Source organism: Gymnoscopelus braueri (assembly GCF_963280865.1).
Source record: "Gymnoscopelus braueri genome assembly, chromosome: 9".
Lineage (NCBI taxonomy): Eukaryota > Metazoa > Chordata > Actinopteri > Myctophiformes > Myctophidae > Gymnoscopelus > Gymnoscopelus braueri.
This window is the reverse complement of record NC_137610.1, coordinates 40,301,097-40,320,719: the sequence shown is the minus strand read 5'-3', so window position 1 is coordinate 40,320,719 and position 19,623 is coordinate 40,301,097. Positions and strand designations below refer to the sequence as shown.

The 19,623-nt window shown below is 44.0% G+C and overlaps 1 protein-coding gene across 1 annotated transcript in view; it reads right to left on the bottom strand.

Moving 5' to 3' along the window:
* Positions 1-13,318, bottom strand: part of LOC308091664 (neural-cadherin-like) — a gene marked incomplete at its 5' end in the record, with an annotated part of 233,509 nt that extends 220,191 nt beyond the window's left edge. The window contains one exon of the mRNA XM_080437326.1: positions 12,265-13,318. Within this exon, the coding sequence (XP_080293452.1) occupies positions 12,265-13,318 (1,054 nt within the window). The remainder of the gene's footprint in view (positions 1-12,264) is intronic.
* Positions 13,319-19,623: the final 6,305 nt, after the last annotated feature.

The following is a 19,623-nucleotide window of genomic DNA, read 5'->3' as shown; positions in this document are numbered from 1 at the left end:
AAGGTACGGTTCTGAAGGTGGATGGGGGAGAGTGTGGGGGCTTATAGGGGTGTTGATTCTGAACCATTCTGAATTCAACCACTTTATCCCTGAAGTCCCTATTTTGGCCATGTTCCTTATTGGCAAAAACACAACCCAATGCGTCAAATGGCTATACGCGTTGTGATATTGTAGATCGGTTGTTTGGAAGATTTGAAAGACGGTGAAACGTTCCGAAAATCGGGCTTCAGGGGGTTAATTAATCATCAGTCACAGCACATTAAATCAGCGTTGAAGGAAGTGGAGTAAAGACCAAACAAAGGCGCGACCCTCCTGCTGCGCTGCACGGCGGATCATATTTAATAACTGAGAAACCCTCCTCGGCTGGTGATGGGTCCCTCGTGAGATGTACAACTTGTGTTCATTTATCAGACACGCGGGGAGAGGGAGCAGGTTGCACAGGAAAGTGCTCTGGGACCGGGAGTCATGTGCCTTCGCAGGGCAGGGGGGACATTTTACCTGACAGCCACCACCTCGGCACCTCCCTGATGGCACGTCTAGCACTGCCACAGAGCCTTGCCTGTAATGGACATCAATAATGCAAAGCCTTGGTCTGCCCCCATGACCGTAATAACATCACTGCTTCACACGCTGCCATTACATCACTGCTGCACACGCTCGGTTCCCTGCTGACAGCGACTTTTCCCACCTTACCAATATCTCGGTAATATCCCCAACGTATTCTCGCACCCAAGGCTGGTCTAGGACAGTGGTTCTTCTTGAACGTCGTCATTTCAAGGATCCCCATAACTCTGAGTGTACAAAATGGAACCAAATGGACCCGTTAAGGGTCCATTTGGTTCCATTTGTACACTCTCAAGAGTTACAGCCCTGTAAGGGTCCATTTAGTGTCAGGAACGCCTGTCGCGTCACACACACGAGAAAATAAATGATTTTCGACCCCAGGTTCTAAATCTCTCAATGGAAGGGTAACCACTGCAGATGTACTAGTTCTATTGTATTAGCATACTCTACCGTACAAGATTGGTTTGAATAATATTTTATCCATTAAAATAAGTTCTGGGCTGCAGTTCTAAATTATTAATTATAACATGGTTGAATTGGAACTCCCCCATGGAAACACACTGAAGTTCCCCGCTGTTTAATGATGATAACCCACTGCTATGCTACTTCTTTCCTTTTTTGTAACATTTTTGGTTAAAAATAAGCATGAATCTTGTTTTTAGTTTTTGTAAACAACAATAAAAAACGGAAAGCAATAATACACTCTCTAGGGCCTAGGCCATGATATATCTCATTATCACATATCCAGCCTTTTAACTCATTCACTGCCAGAACTTTTTTATTTTTGCGTTTGACAAACTGCCAGAGATTTTTCATAGGAAAAAAAAGTACTCAGGAGCCAAGATACAAAATGTTTAAGTTTTAAGTTAACAAGGAAGTGGATTGGAGTCTAGATCTTCAACAAATCATATCTCCTTGGTCTTTAGGTTAAAAATTAAATAAATAAATAATCTCTCTCTGTTTTTTGTTTTTTTTGAAAAAATTAAAAGTCGTTTTAGTCGTTCTTGGCAGTGGGGGCTTAAAGGACAAAAGTCGTTTTAGTCGTTCTAGGCAGTGAATGAGTTAATTGCCCTGGGTAAGGGGAGTGATAAAAGGATAGAGCGGGTGATAACCCATATCAGCCCTACGACAGTTATCAGCTAAAGGGCCGATATGGTAGCTGACCAATCAGCACAAGCTAAACGTGTGTCACAGGCTGCATGCATATGCTGAACTGTCACTGCAAGTGACCTCGGTGCTGAAAGGACCCTGCCATCTCAAACATGAACAAATCCTTCCCACCGGAGAACGGATGCTGCAGACGGTGGTCCAATTCCATACGCCTGACTCATACATAGTCCTGCGTCGGTGTCGCACACTGAAAATAGCTGATCTACAAGCTCACAACGCATTGCAGCGCGACGCGTTGTGAGCTAGTAGATCGGCTATTTTGGTTGCATAACTTGATGTGCAACCAAGTAGAGCTAAGACTTTGTTTGGGCACAAACAGACCAAAACACACAGCGGAAAACAACGACCTTCGACGGTTCACAGAATGGTTGCGGAGCCTGCCAGCAGCACCTGCTGTGTTGTCGGCCCACTCCCTCACCACAGAGTTAGGAAATCCCAGCAGGACTACAGATTTGTTACGGTCTGATTGGTCCACAGTATTAAACCTCAATGATGGGAACAGAGACGGAAAAAAAACACGGCCATGCACATTCACTTTCCCCACTGAGAACGGAATACAAATTGGCAGTCAAGACAACGATTCAAGTTGAAAAACATCATATGCCAGCACACTCACACACACGCACGCACACACGCACGCACCCAAGCACCACATGCGCGCGGCGCACCCATGCACACACACATAAATACAAATCCCAGGACTCTGACAAGTTATGGCTACACTTGGTGTGACCCCATCCCCAGTCTTTCAGTGATCAAATTAAGGCGCCATCAAATAATATCAAAGAAACGTTGGAAAAACTATGAATAAGTTATTGCAAAGACAGAAGGCACAGTCACACCTCTCTGGTGGGAATAAAGCCTGCGCACTGATCCTTTTGAAATGATATCATTCTAATGAATTCTTTGTACAGTAAATGTGCATATGTTCTCTTGGCGCAAGAGGAATTCCCCTTCATTATATGAATAGCTGTCGAGCTGTTATTCTCCATTTACATCTTTTGCTATGGTCCTGACACCACATAGATACTAAATAGTGTATCATAGACAATCTTTTTTTTAACTCATACATTTAGAGTAGCCAATTATTTTGTGTTGCCACTGCTGTTGTACCTGCCAGTGAGGTGCTCCCAGCCCGTATGAGTACGTGCAGTCAGTGACAAAGATCACCCTCCTTCCCCCGAACACGGCAAATTGGGTTCGTATATAGGCGTTCGGCCGGACTGGATGCGCCACAGTGGATTCAACCCCCTAGGCTCTGAAGGGGCGGGCAGGCCCTTGCGCCACCCGAGCACACAATCTTAAATTATCATCACCACCAGCCAGGAGCCCAGGTACATGATGAAATTACTGCAACTGTTGTGAAAGAGGTCGGATCCTCTATCATTGACCCACTAACTTACATTTTTGTGACTTCCCTAGAAACAGCTGTTGTTCCAAGTTACAGGTTACAAAGGTCATTCTTATTTTTAAATCAGATGACCCGAGCTCTACTACAACTACTACCACTAACTACCACTGGTATATAAAATAATCCTCCAACGTCTAAATTCAAATAATATATTTATGGCTTCCATAAAAATCACTATGCATACATAGAACTTATTGACAAAATCACTGCATTAGACAATAATGAATATGCCATTTCCTTTGACCCTATACTATGAATCATGATATTGTACAGTGGAACAAGGAATTAAAGACATTATTTATCATCATTATCAGTGGTAATTTGATGAGGCTTATGCTTCAATTTCAAAAGTATTTCAAGCTTAACTACTACAGAAGAGGCTCATTAAGAGCCACAGACTCTGTCAAGAGAGTTGGGGTGGTTGTATTTTGTCTCCCGGCTCTTCTATTGAGACATTTAGATCGTGTCAAAGGTCATGTCTCACCTAGACACAGGATCTGACATGAATTTTGACCTGATGGTCAAGATTCCATTTATCCCCTGAGCAAGCAGGCAGGCTCAATGGTAAAAAGGTCAGCACTTGCGCATGAAACCGGGTTAAAAAATGGGGTAGAAGAGGAAAGTTACATAGTGCAGCTTTAACTCAAGAAAAACCTTAATCTATAACCCATATGCCCACCCGGCACAACAGTGATCCCTCCCCAGGTTGACTTGTAGTCAGGATGGTGGTCCCTGGTTCACGTATGTATATATAAAATAAAATAAAATAAAAGGATTCATCATATTTTCAGGACCAAAAAAGTATAATAGAGATGAAGCTAAGCACTTTATTGAGGTCAAAGTATTTCATAGGGTATAATCCACTAAAAATGGAAAATGTTGCTGTTTAGAGCAAGTAAATGTTGCGTGTAACAAATTGAACCATGTGATCTTGGAATCCACCTGACAATGGCATTGCTCTTAACTCTTTGACTGCCCCGGACGGGAATTCCCGTCCGATGGCTCTATGGCTATCATGGCCAATGACGGAATGACGAAAATATGAAAAAAAAAAAAATTCTGATTTTTTGGTCTTTTTTTTTTTTTGGTTTATCTCAAAGGAACTAGGAGATAACGCTATCCAAAAAATTGCTGCTCCATTCACTTCAATGTTAAAAAACAAACAGAGGAAAAATGCACCTTTTTCCTGGCACTGGGACGACACAGTCTGAAATAAGTCTGGCAGTGAAAGAGTTAAAGGGGAACTTCACCCAAAAAAAACTTTGTTTCAATGGATTAGTCACCCCGTGGAGACTTGAATTCATGGATATTTTTTAGTTTTTGTCTCATTCCTAAGACAATAATTTGATGACCAGCGGACCGGTAGGCAGCGGTTCCGGAAGGAGACACCACGGAGACTCGTTGTGTCTCCTACCGGAACCGATGCCGGTCATCAAATTATTGTCTTAGGAATGAGACAAAAAACTAAAAGAATATCCATGAATTCAAGTCTCCATGGGGTGACTAATCCATTGAAACAAAGTTTTTTTTGGGTGAAGTGTCCCTTTAAGTCTTAATGTGGATCTTGGACTTCATGTGACGTCACGTCAGTCATCTACAGGTATGACATCAGTCGTCAATGACATAATTATGACAAATTAGTGGAAGTGCTAATTTAGCCTACAGACAGTGTGCCCAATAAATGTGGTTTGCAAAAGTAGCAGCAGCGGACATATACGTGCACACACACACAATGAAATCGAATCAAATCAATTCAAATCAAGTCACGTCAAATCAAATCAAGCACACTCACTTACACAATGTTATTCTCTCTGTCTCTCTCTCTGCTGGGCCAACATAAAATCAAGTCCTCTCCCTATCTCTCTCTCGCTTCACCTGTGTTCCTCCAAAGGGCAGCTGACTCCGTTCTTCTCATCCTCCCTCCATTTGGCCCCTAACTGCTTCCAGAGAAAATGTGGAACACCTTGCCCTTTTGTTTGCTACCCAGCAATACATTTCTGTCTCCTTCTGCCATGTATCCAACACACACACACACACACACACACACACACACACACACACACACACACACACACACACACACACACACACACACACACACACACACACACACACACACACACACACACACACACACACACACACACACACACACACACACACAGCAGTACAATTACACCTAACCCAACTGACTTCTTATCAGCCTCTGCACCGTCAACACTCTTCTTATCCAAAAAAAACACCCAGGAAAAAAAGTCACCCACACATCCACATGCAGACAGACAGACAGACAGACAGACAGACAGACAGACAGACAGACAGACAGACAGACAGACAGACAGACAGACATCCACATGCAGACAGACACACACAGGCAGAGACACGTATAGACTAGGGATACACCGATATATTGGAAAACGATCCATGTCGGCCATTCGGGTTTTAACCACTTAAGCCCTATGTTATACTTATACTGCTATTCCAAAATAGCAGATCTATAAGCTCCCAACGCATGTCGATGTGACACGTTGTGAGCTTGTACATCTGTACGATTTTCATTACTTGTCATTCTACGAAGTTAGTAGGGCTGAAGTGATTGGGATGGGAAGTAACAGGCATCGACCTCAGAAAGTCATTAGTGTTAGGGTTCAGCGGCATTCAAAAAGAGCAGATCCGCAATTTTTTGGCGCGCGACACCGTCGTGCGACAAAGTATTAATCGGTAAAACAAGTGTCCACATTAGGGAGCAAGGGAACGAAGGAAGCACAATTCATTCGGGCTTCCTTCGGTCCCACTCTCCCTAATGTGGACACTTATTTTCCTTGTACACATCGTCCTTCTCTTTCTCCTTCCTTCGTTCCCTCGCTCCCTAATGTGGACACTTGTTTTCCTTGTACAATATTCTACTCTTTATCCATCCACCCCCCCCCAGCCGCCACCCCACCCCCCTTTTCATCTTTCTACCAAACCTTTTCATCTCAGAGCCACGCTCTGTGACCGCGCTGTCGGCGCTAGCGCCGGTCGCTGACCTCTCTCCGCTCCACATAATACTGTTGTATTCCTCTCTTAAAAAGAAAAATCCCTCTCCTCGTACATCAGCCCCGCACTCTCTATTATTTCCCTCTGACTGCTGCCCAGTACTTAATCCCATCCTGAAGGAACCCTGGCACCAAACTTCTCTCCAGAAACACGCATGGTGAGCACACTAGAGAGAGAGAGAGAGAGAGAGCGCACCACAGTGCTGCAGGGATGCATGCAGGAGCGCAGCAGTGGTGGAAAGTAACTAAGTACACGTACTCAAGTACTGTGTTTTGTTTTGTTTTGTTTTACTTCACTGGATTCAGAATTCTGATTCTGATTCTGATTCACTTCAGCCCTATACTGTATATACTTTGGCTATTTGAAAATAGACGATCTACAACGCGTAGCAATGTGAGCTTGTAGATCTGCTAATTTCAAAAGATTTGTATACATTTTGAAAACTTTGAAAACTCATCCTACGTAATGAGTACTTTTACTTTGGTACTTAAAAGTGTATTTTTGTACTTTTATTCAAGTAAACTTTTGGTGCACTTTACTAATACAGGACTTTTACATGTAACAATTTCTACATTGTGGTATTGATACTTTTACTTAAGTAACAAAATGTGAGTATACATCTTCCACCACTGCACACTGGTGAGAGGGAGAGAGAGAGAGAGAGAGAGAGAGAGAGAAGACAAGAGGAGAGCTGCAGGGATGCATGGAGCTCAGACACATTCTCTCCATATCAGAAAAACGAAGCACAAATCAAACGGTGACAGGCGCAGCCTCGCGGCGCCGCGTCAAAAGCAATAACTTTGACCCTCTACGGTAGAAACACTTCCGTCCTAAACTGTAACAACAACAACAACACCATTGAGCACGTGGGGGGGACAAAAATCATATCCACAGCACACGCACACCACATGCACGCACAGCTGTGACACGACGTATTCACAGATGGATGCGTGCAACAAAAAGAGCTAAAGCAATCACCTGAGGCAACCCCCTCCCCTCGCTTTCCCAAATTGAATAAATGCAGGCAGCCTTTTGTGGAATTGTTTTCTACTTAAATAAACAACCCCAGAGTCGCAAATTACTACTAATAAAACTAGATCAGTTCTCTTCTCAATTCATTTCACATCACATGGGGAATATACAAATATATTGGTACAAAACTGCGGGAAAAGGGGGGAAATTGGATTAAAGACAGCATGAGATGAGACACTAATGATAGAGAGAGACGGAGAGCGAGAGAGAGAAAGGGAGAGAGGGGGGGGAGAGGGAGAGAGAGAGAGAGAGAGAGAAGGGGAGGGAGAGGGAGGGAGAGACATGGTTCTCTGATAAAACACTCTTGAGTCGAGTTGATTACCACCACTGGCTGAAAGCAATTCTGCCCACATCAGAAAGGCAGGAGAAACCACTGATGTATGACACCCTCTCACCTCCACCCAACCCCACCTCCACCTCCACACACCTCCACCCCTGCCCCAACTCACAAAGGATTGCATGATTTGCTTTATGCTAATGCCGGGTCCGTGTTAATACCATTAAGCCATTAAAACCTGAGGCCGATTCTACAAATGCCTTCTAAATCAGTGGTTCTCAAACGTTTTTGTGCCAAGGACCCCCAAAATGATATGTATTTGGTCGTGGACCCCCCCCCCCCCCCTATTTGAAAATGTTTTGTGCCAGGGACCCTGAGAAGAGATTATAAAGAACTAGAAAAAGTGCTCCTCGCACAGGTCTCCGCCAGGTCAGGTAGGTTATTGTGGGCCAGCAATGTTCGTAATTTGCTAATTAGGATGGAATATGAAAAATCAGACGGATCACTTGACTATAGAGATAATGTGTACCGATTTTGCGTGATGTTTGGACAAAATTGTAGGAGTAATATATAAAAAAAAGTTTTGCAAAAATTGGCCTCCTGGTGGCGCTATAACAGGTCCATGTGAAACTTTTGCCACAGAAGTTCTGCTCTGGCATCCAGGGAGTGTGTGTGCACATTTTCACATCAATGGGGCCAACGGTGCCGGAGATTAGCTGTCCACAGTCAGACGGACAGGGTGCAAAACATAGTCTCCGCCATGCCGAAATTCCAACTCTTTCAAGATTTAATTTCTTTTTTCAAAAATAGCAGATGTACAAGTTTGCAGCGCGGCACGAAGTGACGCGCTGTGAGCTTGTATATCTGCCATTTTTGAGGACTACTTTTCCAAACCACTGTTCTAAATCCTATTTAGACGTTGCTATGCATCTAAAATCTAAAATGACACAGATGCTTTCCAGGTTTTAATGGGTTAATGCCCATTAAACAGCTCTTCTCTCAGGTCCACAGAATAGGAATTTTGGAGAGAGAGGCAACAAACAGCAAAATGTGGCAGTGATACAAATCAAAATGTGTGTACCCTACCCTGTAGACAAAACAACAACATGACTCATGAAGTCATGGCCTAATTCCATCCACCTACCAGTCTCCTATACTGCACAGCTATGATAAAGAGGTTACGTAGAAAAATTCCAGCTGCATTATTAATAACTTCAGGGTTATTCAGCATAGTGGACTGGGTTTGGATGAAGGCAAAATGTCTCTCCGACATGCGGGCTCGTGTTGTATAATACAGTTTGTGTTGGCTGGGAGTGACTTGGAAATGCTGTTTGTGGAGCAAAACAAAGACATTAGCCATGCATGAGGTCATGTATTAGCCAATGGTGACGAAGTGAATTTGTCGGTAGATTTCAGCACTTGCAACACTTGACATGTACTCCCAACTATCAAAACCTTACGTAGTGCAGTACCCGTTACAGACAGACAGACAGACAGACAGACAGACAGACAGACAGACAGACAGACTCTTGTATACACTATACAGGTATGTATATAGATGGATACGGTAGGTATACTGTTGCAGAGGGAACATCTGTCAATGCTTCCTGTCAGCCAAACAGCAGGTGAAAATCAGCACCACAGACAGCTCTGCTCCACAGGGAGTCCACACTCCACACACAGCAGTGGAATAGAGAGAGACAGTCCAACACCAAGAGGTCCTATTAAATTGCTATCTTGCTGACCACATCTGCTAAGGTCAGTTTCAAGGTGTCTGACTACGTAGTCTCATACATAAAGACACAAGTATCTCTCGCTCTCTATTCCTCTCAATTATTCTCTCTCTCTCTCTCTCTCTTTCTCTCTCTCTCTCTCTCTCTCCATCACGTCATCTGGCTTTCTCTTACTCACACAAGAACCACATTTTCATTATAAAATCCCAAAGCAATTTCACATGCAACAGTAGCAGGCCAATTCTAGTAGGAGATTAGCCGCAAATCCGTCCCAAATTCACTACCATCTAAAATGGACACCATTGCTCTCGGGGAGCCTCGAATCCTACGAGGATTTGGGACCAAATGGACCCTTGCAGGCTTGTAAGTCAGAGAGTGAACAAATGGAACCAAACGGACCCTTATGAGTCTGTTTTGATTCAATTTATACACTCGCACAGTTAAACTGGCACTGTGTCGGATAAAAGAGACCCTCTCTCATATAGACTGAAGAGGGAGGATTCTGTCTGGAACGCTCACAGGATAAATTACATGCCATGCCTTTGATGAGGAGAAGGAAGTTGGCAGGTAGAGAGAAGAAAAATGTAAGGCGGAATGCATCTGAATAAATGCCACGCTGGAAAGATTTAATTCCATTATGCTACCAAAAAAAAGAATGAAAGAGGGAAAAAAGAAAGATTCTTATTATTTTTACCTCCTCATGAGAATGTGTCCAAGGGAGTCTTACAATTACCGTCTAGATTCGTGGGGACATTCCACACAATAAAACAGCAGTAGAATATTCAAATGAGAATAACACAAGTTACATTTTTGTTGCATGCTGTGCAGCACAATTACAATCTGCTGAAAAGTCCTCTGGATGGTGTAGATAGAAAAAAAACAAGATTTGGTGCTGGGTGCAGTGGTGGACGAAGTACTCCGATTTTTTATTTATTTTTTACTTAAGTAAAAGTAGCAATAGCACAATGTAGACATACTCTGTTCCAAGTAAAAAGTCCAGCATCCAAAATTTTAAGTCAGTAGAATGCTGAATGTTCCATTTCATAATTTGTTCCAAATTGGACTGTTTCAAGATAGCTGACCTAAAAGCTCACAACACGTCGCGATGCAACATTGTGAACTTGTAGATCAGCTATTAACCAATAACCAACGTGTAAAAGAAGTGGTTATGTGGTTAATGTATGTATTGTAATGATAATCTAAATCAGCAAAGTAAAACGTTTTCAAATAATTGTAACAATATTTGACTCTGCGATGTAGTGGAGTAGTATATATAGTATTGAAAAATGGAAATACCCATGTGAAGTGAAAAATACCTAGTTTGTACTTGATTACAATACTTGAGCAAATATATTTGCACTGAGTGAAGCCAACGCCTTAAAACTGAGTGAAGCCAAAACTTAAATAACAGATAGTCCTACAGATCTAAGAGTTTCATTTTCCCTCCAAGAACTGTGGAGGTTTGCTTGACTGTGGCATTGCCACTCCAAATCCACAGGACTGGGGAGTGAATGAGAGGGGGATTAGAGGGCTAATGCCACCAGATGAGAGGCGGGAGAGAGGCTCGCAATGGGTTTAGCACTCTGCAAGGATTATAAAGCTGCAATCCGTAGGTTTCAGTCCTACACGGGATTCGAACCCCAGTCTCCCACGTGACGCGACCGACCGGAACTTCCATCTACCACTGACCCAAGAGCAAGCAGGGGAGATATTGGGCTTATGAGCTTCGGGCAGCACTACTTGTCAACCGGTTTGTGTCCTACCTGACGCCGGGGTCTAAATGTCTCAATGGAAGAGTAAGGAGACCACCTCCAACCACTGCAGATTGACCAGGTGGTAATCCCCTCTTGGCCAGGGGAGATATTGAGCTTATGAGCGTCAGGCAGTACCTGTCAGCCAGTAGGCGTCCTACCCAACAACAAGGTCTAAATGGAAAAGTAGGTACCGCCAACTACTGCAGATGTGCTAGATTTAGTGGTTTAACATACCCTCTACCATACAGATTGGTTAAAATAATGCTTGATTTGTTTTAATAAGTTCCTGTGTTGCAGCTTTGAAACAGAAAACAACTCAAACCGAGTTATTCAGAGCTATAGTTCACCAAGACACTGCAGATCTACTGGACGAATCAATTAGCCTTTCACACAAATGAGCAAGAATAAATGTTTTCACCCATAACAAACAGCTAATCAAAGTCTTCAAAACATAAGAAACGTGAACCCTATAAAAGATTCTGCTATTTCACAGAATATTTTATCTCTGGCAGATTTGTCGGGTGTCCAGGTTAAGGGGATAGATGGATAACGTAACAACATACACCTGTTGAATGCACCAGTAACTACACTCTACAATTCTGAGACTTAATATGACTCTGGGAGTACACGTAGAAAATGGAACCAAATGGACCCTTATGGGTTAAATGAACACTGAGAGGGCTTCAGTGTACATGGGTTTGTTAGGCCTTTTGTCCGAACTGTCCAGATGGCAGCACAGTTTGGCCATATCATGCATGTAAATGTAATAGCAGCATCCCATTAAATGAGCACATTACCACAATGAACATTATTTCCCAGGGGGGGGGTACATCAACACAGCTAAGTGCGCATTAGATTACAGTGCCCACTGCCCATTGCCCATTATAGTTAGGATGGGTAAATGCAGAAAACATGTTAAGGCTGGGCAATATATTGATATTGTGATATGAGACTATATATCATCTTGGATTTTGGATATCGTAATATTGTGATATGAGACTATATCATCTGGAATTTTGGATATCGTGATATGGCATAAGTGTTGTCTTTTCCTGGTTTTAATCACTTAATTTTGTACTTTTTTTTTAAGGCAAGCTTAACAAAAATCGCCAATCTACATAAGCTTATGTCATCACAATATCGATATTGAGGTAGTCCAGCCCTAAGACAAACACATAATGTGCAAATACAGTGGCCAAAAAAACACCCCAAAGAAGTGTGTGTGTGGGGGGGGGGGGGGGGGGGGCTTCAATTTGCATTTAAATTAATTATTCAATTACACACCTCTTTTATCTTGAATTTTAACAGTGAGCTCCACAAGGGGTTCAGTCTCCCTATCCAAGCGCCGGGCTATCACCACATCACCGCTGTCGCTGCCCACGGTGACGGGGCTGCTATCTGTGTCTGGGGGGTAAACCAACTCAAAGGTGGCCGCCTGGAACCGGGTGAGACTGAGGCTCATTATGACCGAGCCGACGCCGGCGTCCTCGGACACGTTGGCGGCGACCACGGTGCCAGATTCCAGCAGCGCCCTGGTCAGCCGCCGCCTGGCCCGTCTCCCCCACCACGACTCCCCAGACTCGGCGGCGGGGCGCGCGTTGCGCCACCGGTGTGGAGTCACGGTGACCGCGACGGCCCTGCTGGTCAGAGGAGGCCATCCGTGGTCTCTGGCGAACACGTACAACTTGACCGTGGACGGCAGCCCCAGTATGGAGTCCACCAGCAGAACTTCGCCCGTTTTGGGGACGACGTAGAAGCTGCCGTTCTTGGGAACGGACGTGTACGTCAACTCCGCGTTCTTTCCACCGTCCGCGTCGGCGGCTCGCAGCCGGTAGACGACGCTGCGGAGAGCCGTGGTGTCGTTTAAACTTATGTGAACGTCCGCGTGGCGAAACACCGGTTGGTGGTCGTTGACGTCCAGAACGTCCACTTTGACAGACGCGACGACGACATGATCCTCCGACGCGCAGGTCTGGCAACAGAAAGCCACGACGCTCAGCAGGTACTCGGAACGCGTCTCTCTGTCCAAAACCCTGGAGGTTCTCAGCAGGATGTTCCCACGTCTGTGGTGAGCGAACACGCGGAAATCCTCGCTGCCGTTGCCGGTCAGTTTCAAGCGCACGCCGCCGGATGATCCTGGTCCTGGACCTGGGCACCATTTTTGCGCGTCGACGCTGCTGCGCTTCACGGGGATGACGCTCAGTCCGTTCACTTTGGACGCCGGCGGCGAGTTCTCAAAAACATGCCCGTGGAAGAAAGGCACCCGCGTCTCCTGCGTTTTGTATCCGAACACCGGCGTCAGAAGGAGGCAGGAGAAAAGCACCAGACGCCAAATCATCATGTTGGTGACAAGTTGGAGCCTAATACCTCCGATCGGCTCAGGAGGAGTTTTGACGGCAAATCATCGGGGAGAAACAAAAGGCAAACGGGGGGAGAAAACCCAACAAAGATTTAAAATATCTCCTCCATACTTGTCCACGATCGATATTATCCTTTACGCTGGCAGGTCTTTCATGGTGTAAAGGTGCGTCGTGTCCGTCAGTCAGTCAGTCAGTCAGTCCGTGGCTCCATCCATTAAGCAGCGTTCCTTCCTCCGCAGGCTGTTCTTGGCTGTTCAGTTCAGCACTAGCGCTGGACAGTGCCGGGCAGGGAGGGAGGGGGGGCGTGGCGGCGCACAGGGGACGGGATCCTCTCATAAAAGCCCCCACCCCATGTAGTGAGCATCGCCAAAGCAAAAGCACCCACCACCCAAAACATGTCCATCAATGTTGTCCATGGTGGATGAGTCAGACTACACTAGAGTCGACCTGGGAACCCGTTCAGTTAAGAAAAAGAAAGAGGGGGGGAGAGGGAGGGGGAGAGAGAGAGAGAGAGAGAGAGAGAGAGAGAGAGAGAGAGAGAGAGTATAGTGTTGTTGTTCAAATGTTTTCAAAAATTTAAACATTTCCAAAATGATTTTATTTTTAGACAATTTCCTGATGTTTTTTTTTTAACAAAGACAAATCTGAAATAGTGAAAATAGCAGCTCATAGCAGCAACAACCAAATATAACTGCCTGAGCTACCAACACATACAAGTCCAACCCCAGCACAAACACACACACACAGAAAAAGTTCACAGATCCTCATCATGACTCAGATGCCTTCTCATACACAATCCATTTTTTTAAAAAGCAGCCAGGCTTTAGTTTATGTATAGAGTCAAAATCAATAATCAGGGAAATACATGAATGCGTTGCAAAAGGGTGAAATGGCTGGCTGAGGTCTACATAAAACTAAGAGCCCCATGATTTCAGGGCTGTTAGGTCGGGTAAACATCACATTATCACTGCATGAGGCCCAGCCTGATGCACTGAGCAGCAGCCGTATGTGTGCAGCGCTGCTTGCAGGTGGTGTATGTTCAGCAGAGTGTTCACGATGAATTGTCATCATCATCACCATCATCGCCACCACTGCCCTGCCGCGCCCCCTCGCTCTCTGCCAGCCTGCTAAGCTCCATGAGTGCTCCTAACAACCTTATCTATGAGGTAGCCAGCCTGAATCTCACCAAACACACATTTCCAATTCCCCTGCACCTTGCAGTCTGCAACAACTCGGGAATGCTAAATATGACATACATTCGGAAATAGCTACCTTGTGTTGTCAAAAAAAATAAAAATAAAAAGAGATAAGAGAGTAATGGAATATGCAAGAAAGAGCAAACTGCAGCACTGTGTCCGTTGAGACTGCAACTCGGCTCGTATTTTTTTCTGTTACTTCATTGATTTGAAGATGAATTTCTCAGCTGCAGCTACTACGATTCAATCCAGTTTGAAGTTTCATTCCAAAATTCCGCTGACAGACAATCTTTGCCAATTTGACGAAAATCAATCATTGTAAATTTAGCCGTCGCTACTTTCTGCAGGGAAATAGCTTCTGTCTGTCTGTGCTCTTCTCAGGCAATAACTTTGGTAAGTGGAAGTGTGCTCCCAGACAATTTTAAAATCGAGCCAGAGCAATATGGTTCGTATCGGAATTGATAGCTGCAAACTTTGATTTGCTGAATATTGTGTATCGCACACCTACAGGTCTAAGCAGCCCTCACTGGTTTATTTGCTTCATAACAATCCCTGATCTATGTAGGAAATTGGGTTTCAAGATATGTGAACTGAAGGCACTTATTATAGATGCCTCCAAATGATGGTAACAAAGCCATTTTACCTTGAAATGATAATGGTTGTTTCACAGAAACACCTAGTAGAGTTTGAATGCGTACAGTCTGTTGCTTTCGCCCCCACAGCACTTTTGAAAATAACCTTATGTGCCACGTACATAACGCCACTGTGTCTTTGAACTTTAAGTACTCATTGAATGCAAATCAAAAATTCTGTCTTTTTCATCATAAACTGTTCCGCACGGTGAAATGCAGCGTGACTGGCAGCACAGGAGATAGCATTGGGAATGAATTCAATCATCAGACGCCTTCCACACACTAGGGAGCACGACAGTTTACTTGAGGGGTTTGCAGCTGTCTGTGGAGATGAAAGGCCAATGTACATACTGTACATACAAACAAAGCTGTGATGAATTGTATTTAAAAAAAAACATCTTTGTGAATCCTTTGCAGCATTCATCTTTCCCAAACAATAGGCTAGAATTATGTAATGCCTGGGTGGTGTGTGTGTGTGTGTGTGTGTGTGTGTGTGTGTGTGTGAGAGAGAGAGAGAGAGAGTGAGTAAGTGAGGGAGAGAGAGCGAGCGAGCTTTTTCAACTTGCATCATGGTCCGACTGCCAATTTGGATCCGTTCTCAGTGGGGAAAGTGAATGTTCACAGCTCAGATTTTTTTCTCTCTTCCCATCATGAAGGTTTAATACTGTGGACTAATCAGACCGTAACAAAACGGTAGTCCTGCTGGGATTTCCTGACTCTGTGGTTAGGGAGTGGGCCAACAACACGGCAGGTGCTGCTGGCAGGCTCCACAACCATTCTGTGAAGCGTCGAAGGTCGTTGTTTTCCGCTGAGTGTTTTGGTCTCTTTGTGCCCAAATAAAGGTAGAGTTGTACTTGGTTGCGCATCATGTAGCACACCTAAAATGGCCTATCTTCAAGTTCTGTCCATTTTTAATGTTCTGTACATTTTCAATGCGCAACACAGGCGCACAGCTAAGTATAAATCAGGTTTAAGAGCTGCAGGGCATGAAGGGAGAAAACACCAAAGAAATCACACCCAGGGATCCAGCCGACCAATGATAGAAAGCTTTATGGATACTTAATTAATAATTGAGCAGACTCTTTCCTCTCACTCCAATAGGAGCAGGCTCTCCTTCTTAAAGGCAAAGGTCAGAGCCTTGGCAGAGCTTTGTGAAGTGTTGCTACCTTGCAGTATGTTTACACTCCTCAGAGGGGATAGGGGAGATGGGGTGAGTTGGGGTGAGGTGAGCGTGGTAGAATATCTGCAACAACAAAGCACCATTCCTCCAAACAATACTTTTGCAGCCCAAAAAGCAGTCAATGCTACAATATAAGTCACTTGTTTAAAAATACAAGGACGCACACGCACACGCACACGCACACACACACACACACACACACACACACATACACACACACACACACACACACACACACACACACACACACACACACACACACACACACACACACGAGAGAGACGGAGAGAGAGAGAAAGAGAGAGAGAGAGAGAGAGAGAGAGAAAGAGACAGAGAGAGAGAAAGAGACAGAGAGAGAGAGAATGGAGACAAATTAAAGGAAAAACCATCACCAAAGTGTCTTAGTAAGGTGTCGGGCCACCACGAGCCACCAGAACAGCATCGATGCACCTTGACATAGATTGTACACAACAAAAGGTATTTGTAGTTCCCCCTGGGGATGCTGCTTCTCTGCATTTCACCCATCCTATTAGGAGCAGTGTGCAGTCCCATGGGCCTAGAACTCTACTGGAGGGATGGAACACCACTCTAACAAAAACATATTCAGTCATTTGGTGTTTTGATAATGGTGGTGGACAGGGACAGGTCCAAAATCTCCCATAAGTGTTCAATTGGGTTGAGATCAGGTGACTGCGAAGGTCATAGCATATGATTCACATCAGTTACATACTCATGAAACCATTCAGTGACCCCTCATGTCCTGTGGATCGGGTCAGTGTCATTCTGGAAGAGACCACACTTATCCGATAGATGTGTTTCATCATAGGATAAAAGTGATCATTCAGAATGTATACCCTTCCCCCTAGGGGAACAAGTAGACCCAAACCATGGGGGAAAAATGCCCCCCACAGCGTGACAGAGCCACCAGACCCCCTCACTGTCGTGGTCAAGCATTCACCCACTTGTGGAGAATATGGGGAAGGATGAACATATCACTTTTTCATCTAGATGGTGGTTTTTACACCACTGAATTCTCAAATGTCTTTGTAATGATGTTTATTCACAACCACCATACTAGAACATCCCCCTACGCATAGTTGTTGACAAGACTGTACTTGTAGACAGTCTGATCACGTCCTGAATTGATATTCTCAGTCACCTGAGGAAGAGTTAGAGCTTCTGTTTGTCCTCATGTATCACACTAATGCATGAGCATCACAGTCATTGAATGTCTGCTTTCCACCATCATTCTGACCCATTACTGATGTCTCTCCCATTGATTCAAATGCAGATGTCACTTTGGTTAACACATACACACACTAGCCAGCCTTTGTGTCTGAAGCTCCTGCCATCCATGCCCCAATAATGAACCCGCTTTCAAAGTCACTTAGATCTTTTTCTCTTTCCATCTTGATCCAAAATCAATGTCAACTGGGCCTGCTCAGCATTTTTATTCATGGCACAAAGCATGATGGATGTAAATTGTTTAATTGCATCATGAAGTACACAACACTCTGGAAGCAGATGCATTCGTTATAGTCTCTCAAGCCAGAATATCTCTTCCACAAGCATTTGAAAATTGTGGCAACACATGCTTCTACTCTTATTCAGCTCCTTCAATTTATCTCTCGTCTGTGTATACTGTACAGCAGGGGTCTTCAACAGGAGCTCCGGGACCCCTAGGGGGTCCTCAGTTACTAAAGGGGGAGTCGCCAAATCCTTGTGTGATAGAATATTCTTAATGTTTTTTTCTACATTAACCACTTGGACCCTAGCATCCCTATTCTGGGGGAAACATTCGCCAAAAATAGCCAATCTACAAGCTCTCAACGTGCCGTGCTGCGACGTATTGTGAGTCTGTAGAGCTTGTGGCTGAAACAAGATGAATTAAATAATGTTTGTAACTACACATGTTATGCTATTTAGCCATATACCTGTATACTGTAAACCTAAAAATGCATGTTGTTTGATGTTTACCTGGTAATCCAGTTACTTTTTGTAGGACTTAATTGTTTTTCTTTGCACTCTACTTACGTGATCATATACCCTGCCGTTTGTTGACTAGGGTTCAGGAGTCTTCATGACTATGAATTTACACTTTGTAAGTCACTCTGAATAATTAAGAAAGCCTGCTAAATGCCATCAGCGAATAAATTATACACTTCGGATGACTAAGCCTGCTGATTGCTATAGGTGTGAATATTTACACTGATCATTCATTCAACCTTTCATGGTTGGCCTGTGTGCCATACAACATCCCGGAAAAACACAGCCGGCAACAACAGTTCATTGTAACATTCCTGTGTATTTGGCGCCCTCAGGGCTTTTTCCCAGAACAAAACCTGCAGGCAAAATACAGTTATGGCAACTGGATAAATATAAAGACATTCCCCTCATGTATTAGGTAGCACTAATTAGATTTGATCGGTGAGCCCCGTGAGGATCCGCCGACGGCGCTTCTACTTAAGCTCTTCTGTAGCAGTGAATTAATGTCCATATTAATCTTGAAGCACCGTTTGAAGCACGGTTTAGTCTTTACATTAGTCAGTCATTATGGGTGTCTTTTCTCCTCATAGTGACAGTTTTTTTTATCACAACAACAGAAAACAAAAACAAGACAAGACAGAATATGACTCGAGTCTTTATTTTCGATGCCACATGCAAGGCATTTGTTCATTGACTGAATCAACTGAGACAGTGGTTCTAAAAAATGTTCATGTCAAGGACCCCCAAATTGATATGAACATTTAAAAAAGATTTTGTGCCAGGGACCCCCATAAGAAAAGATTTGTCAACATTTGTCAACATTCTCGAATAGCTGAAAAATAAAATAGGGCTTAAATGTTCCTTTATTTTCCTGGGGTTCCCCGGGACCTCGGAACCCACTTTGAGAACCAGTGAATTAAGAGACTACAATACAGTGAGAACAAATACCACTTTGAAAGAATACGCTAGAGACTATGTCAAGGTTAGTGTGTGTATTATTATAGTACTGTACTGTAATGAACAAAGCCTTCACATTCAGTAGAATACTGCATCTTCTTTGGGATTTTAATAATAATAATTATGATTAGAGCCTCGGGCTAGTGCGATTAGCACTGTGTGATTAGCACTGTGAAAAAGCTTAGCTGATTTGATGAGCATTTTGTTTTAACCGTAAATAATCATGCCTCGGCACTCATGTGCACATCTTAATCCAATTCTGACACAAACAAAAAGAGTCAGGAGATGTAGCCTAGTTATTAACAATAAAAGTAAGTGAAAATCACACCAAC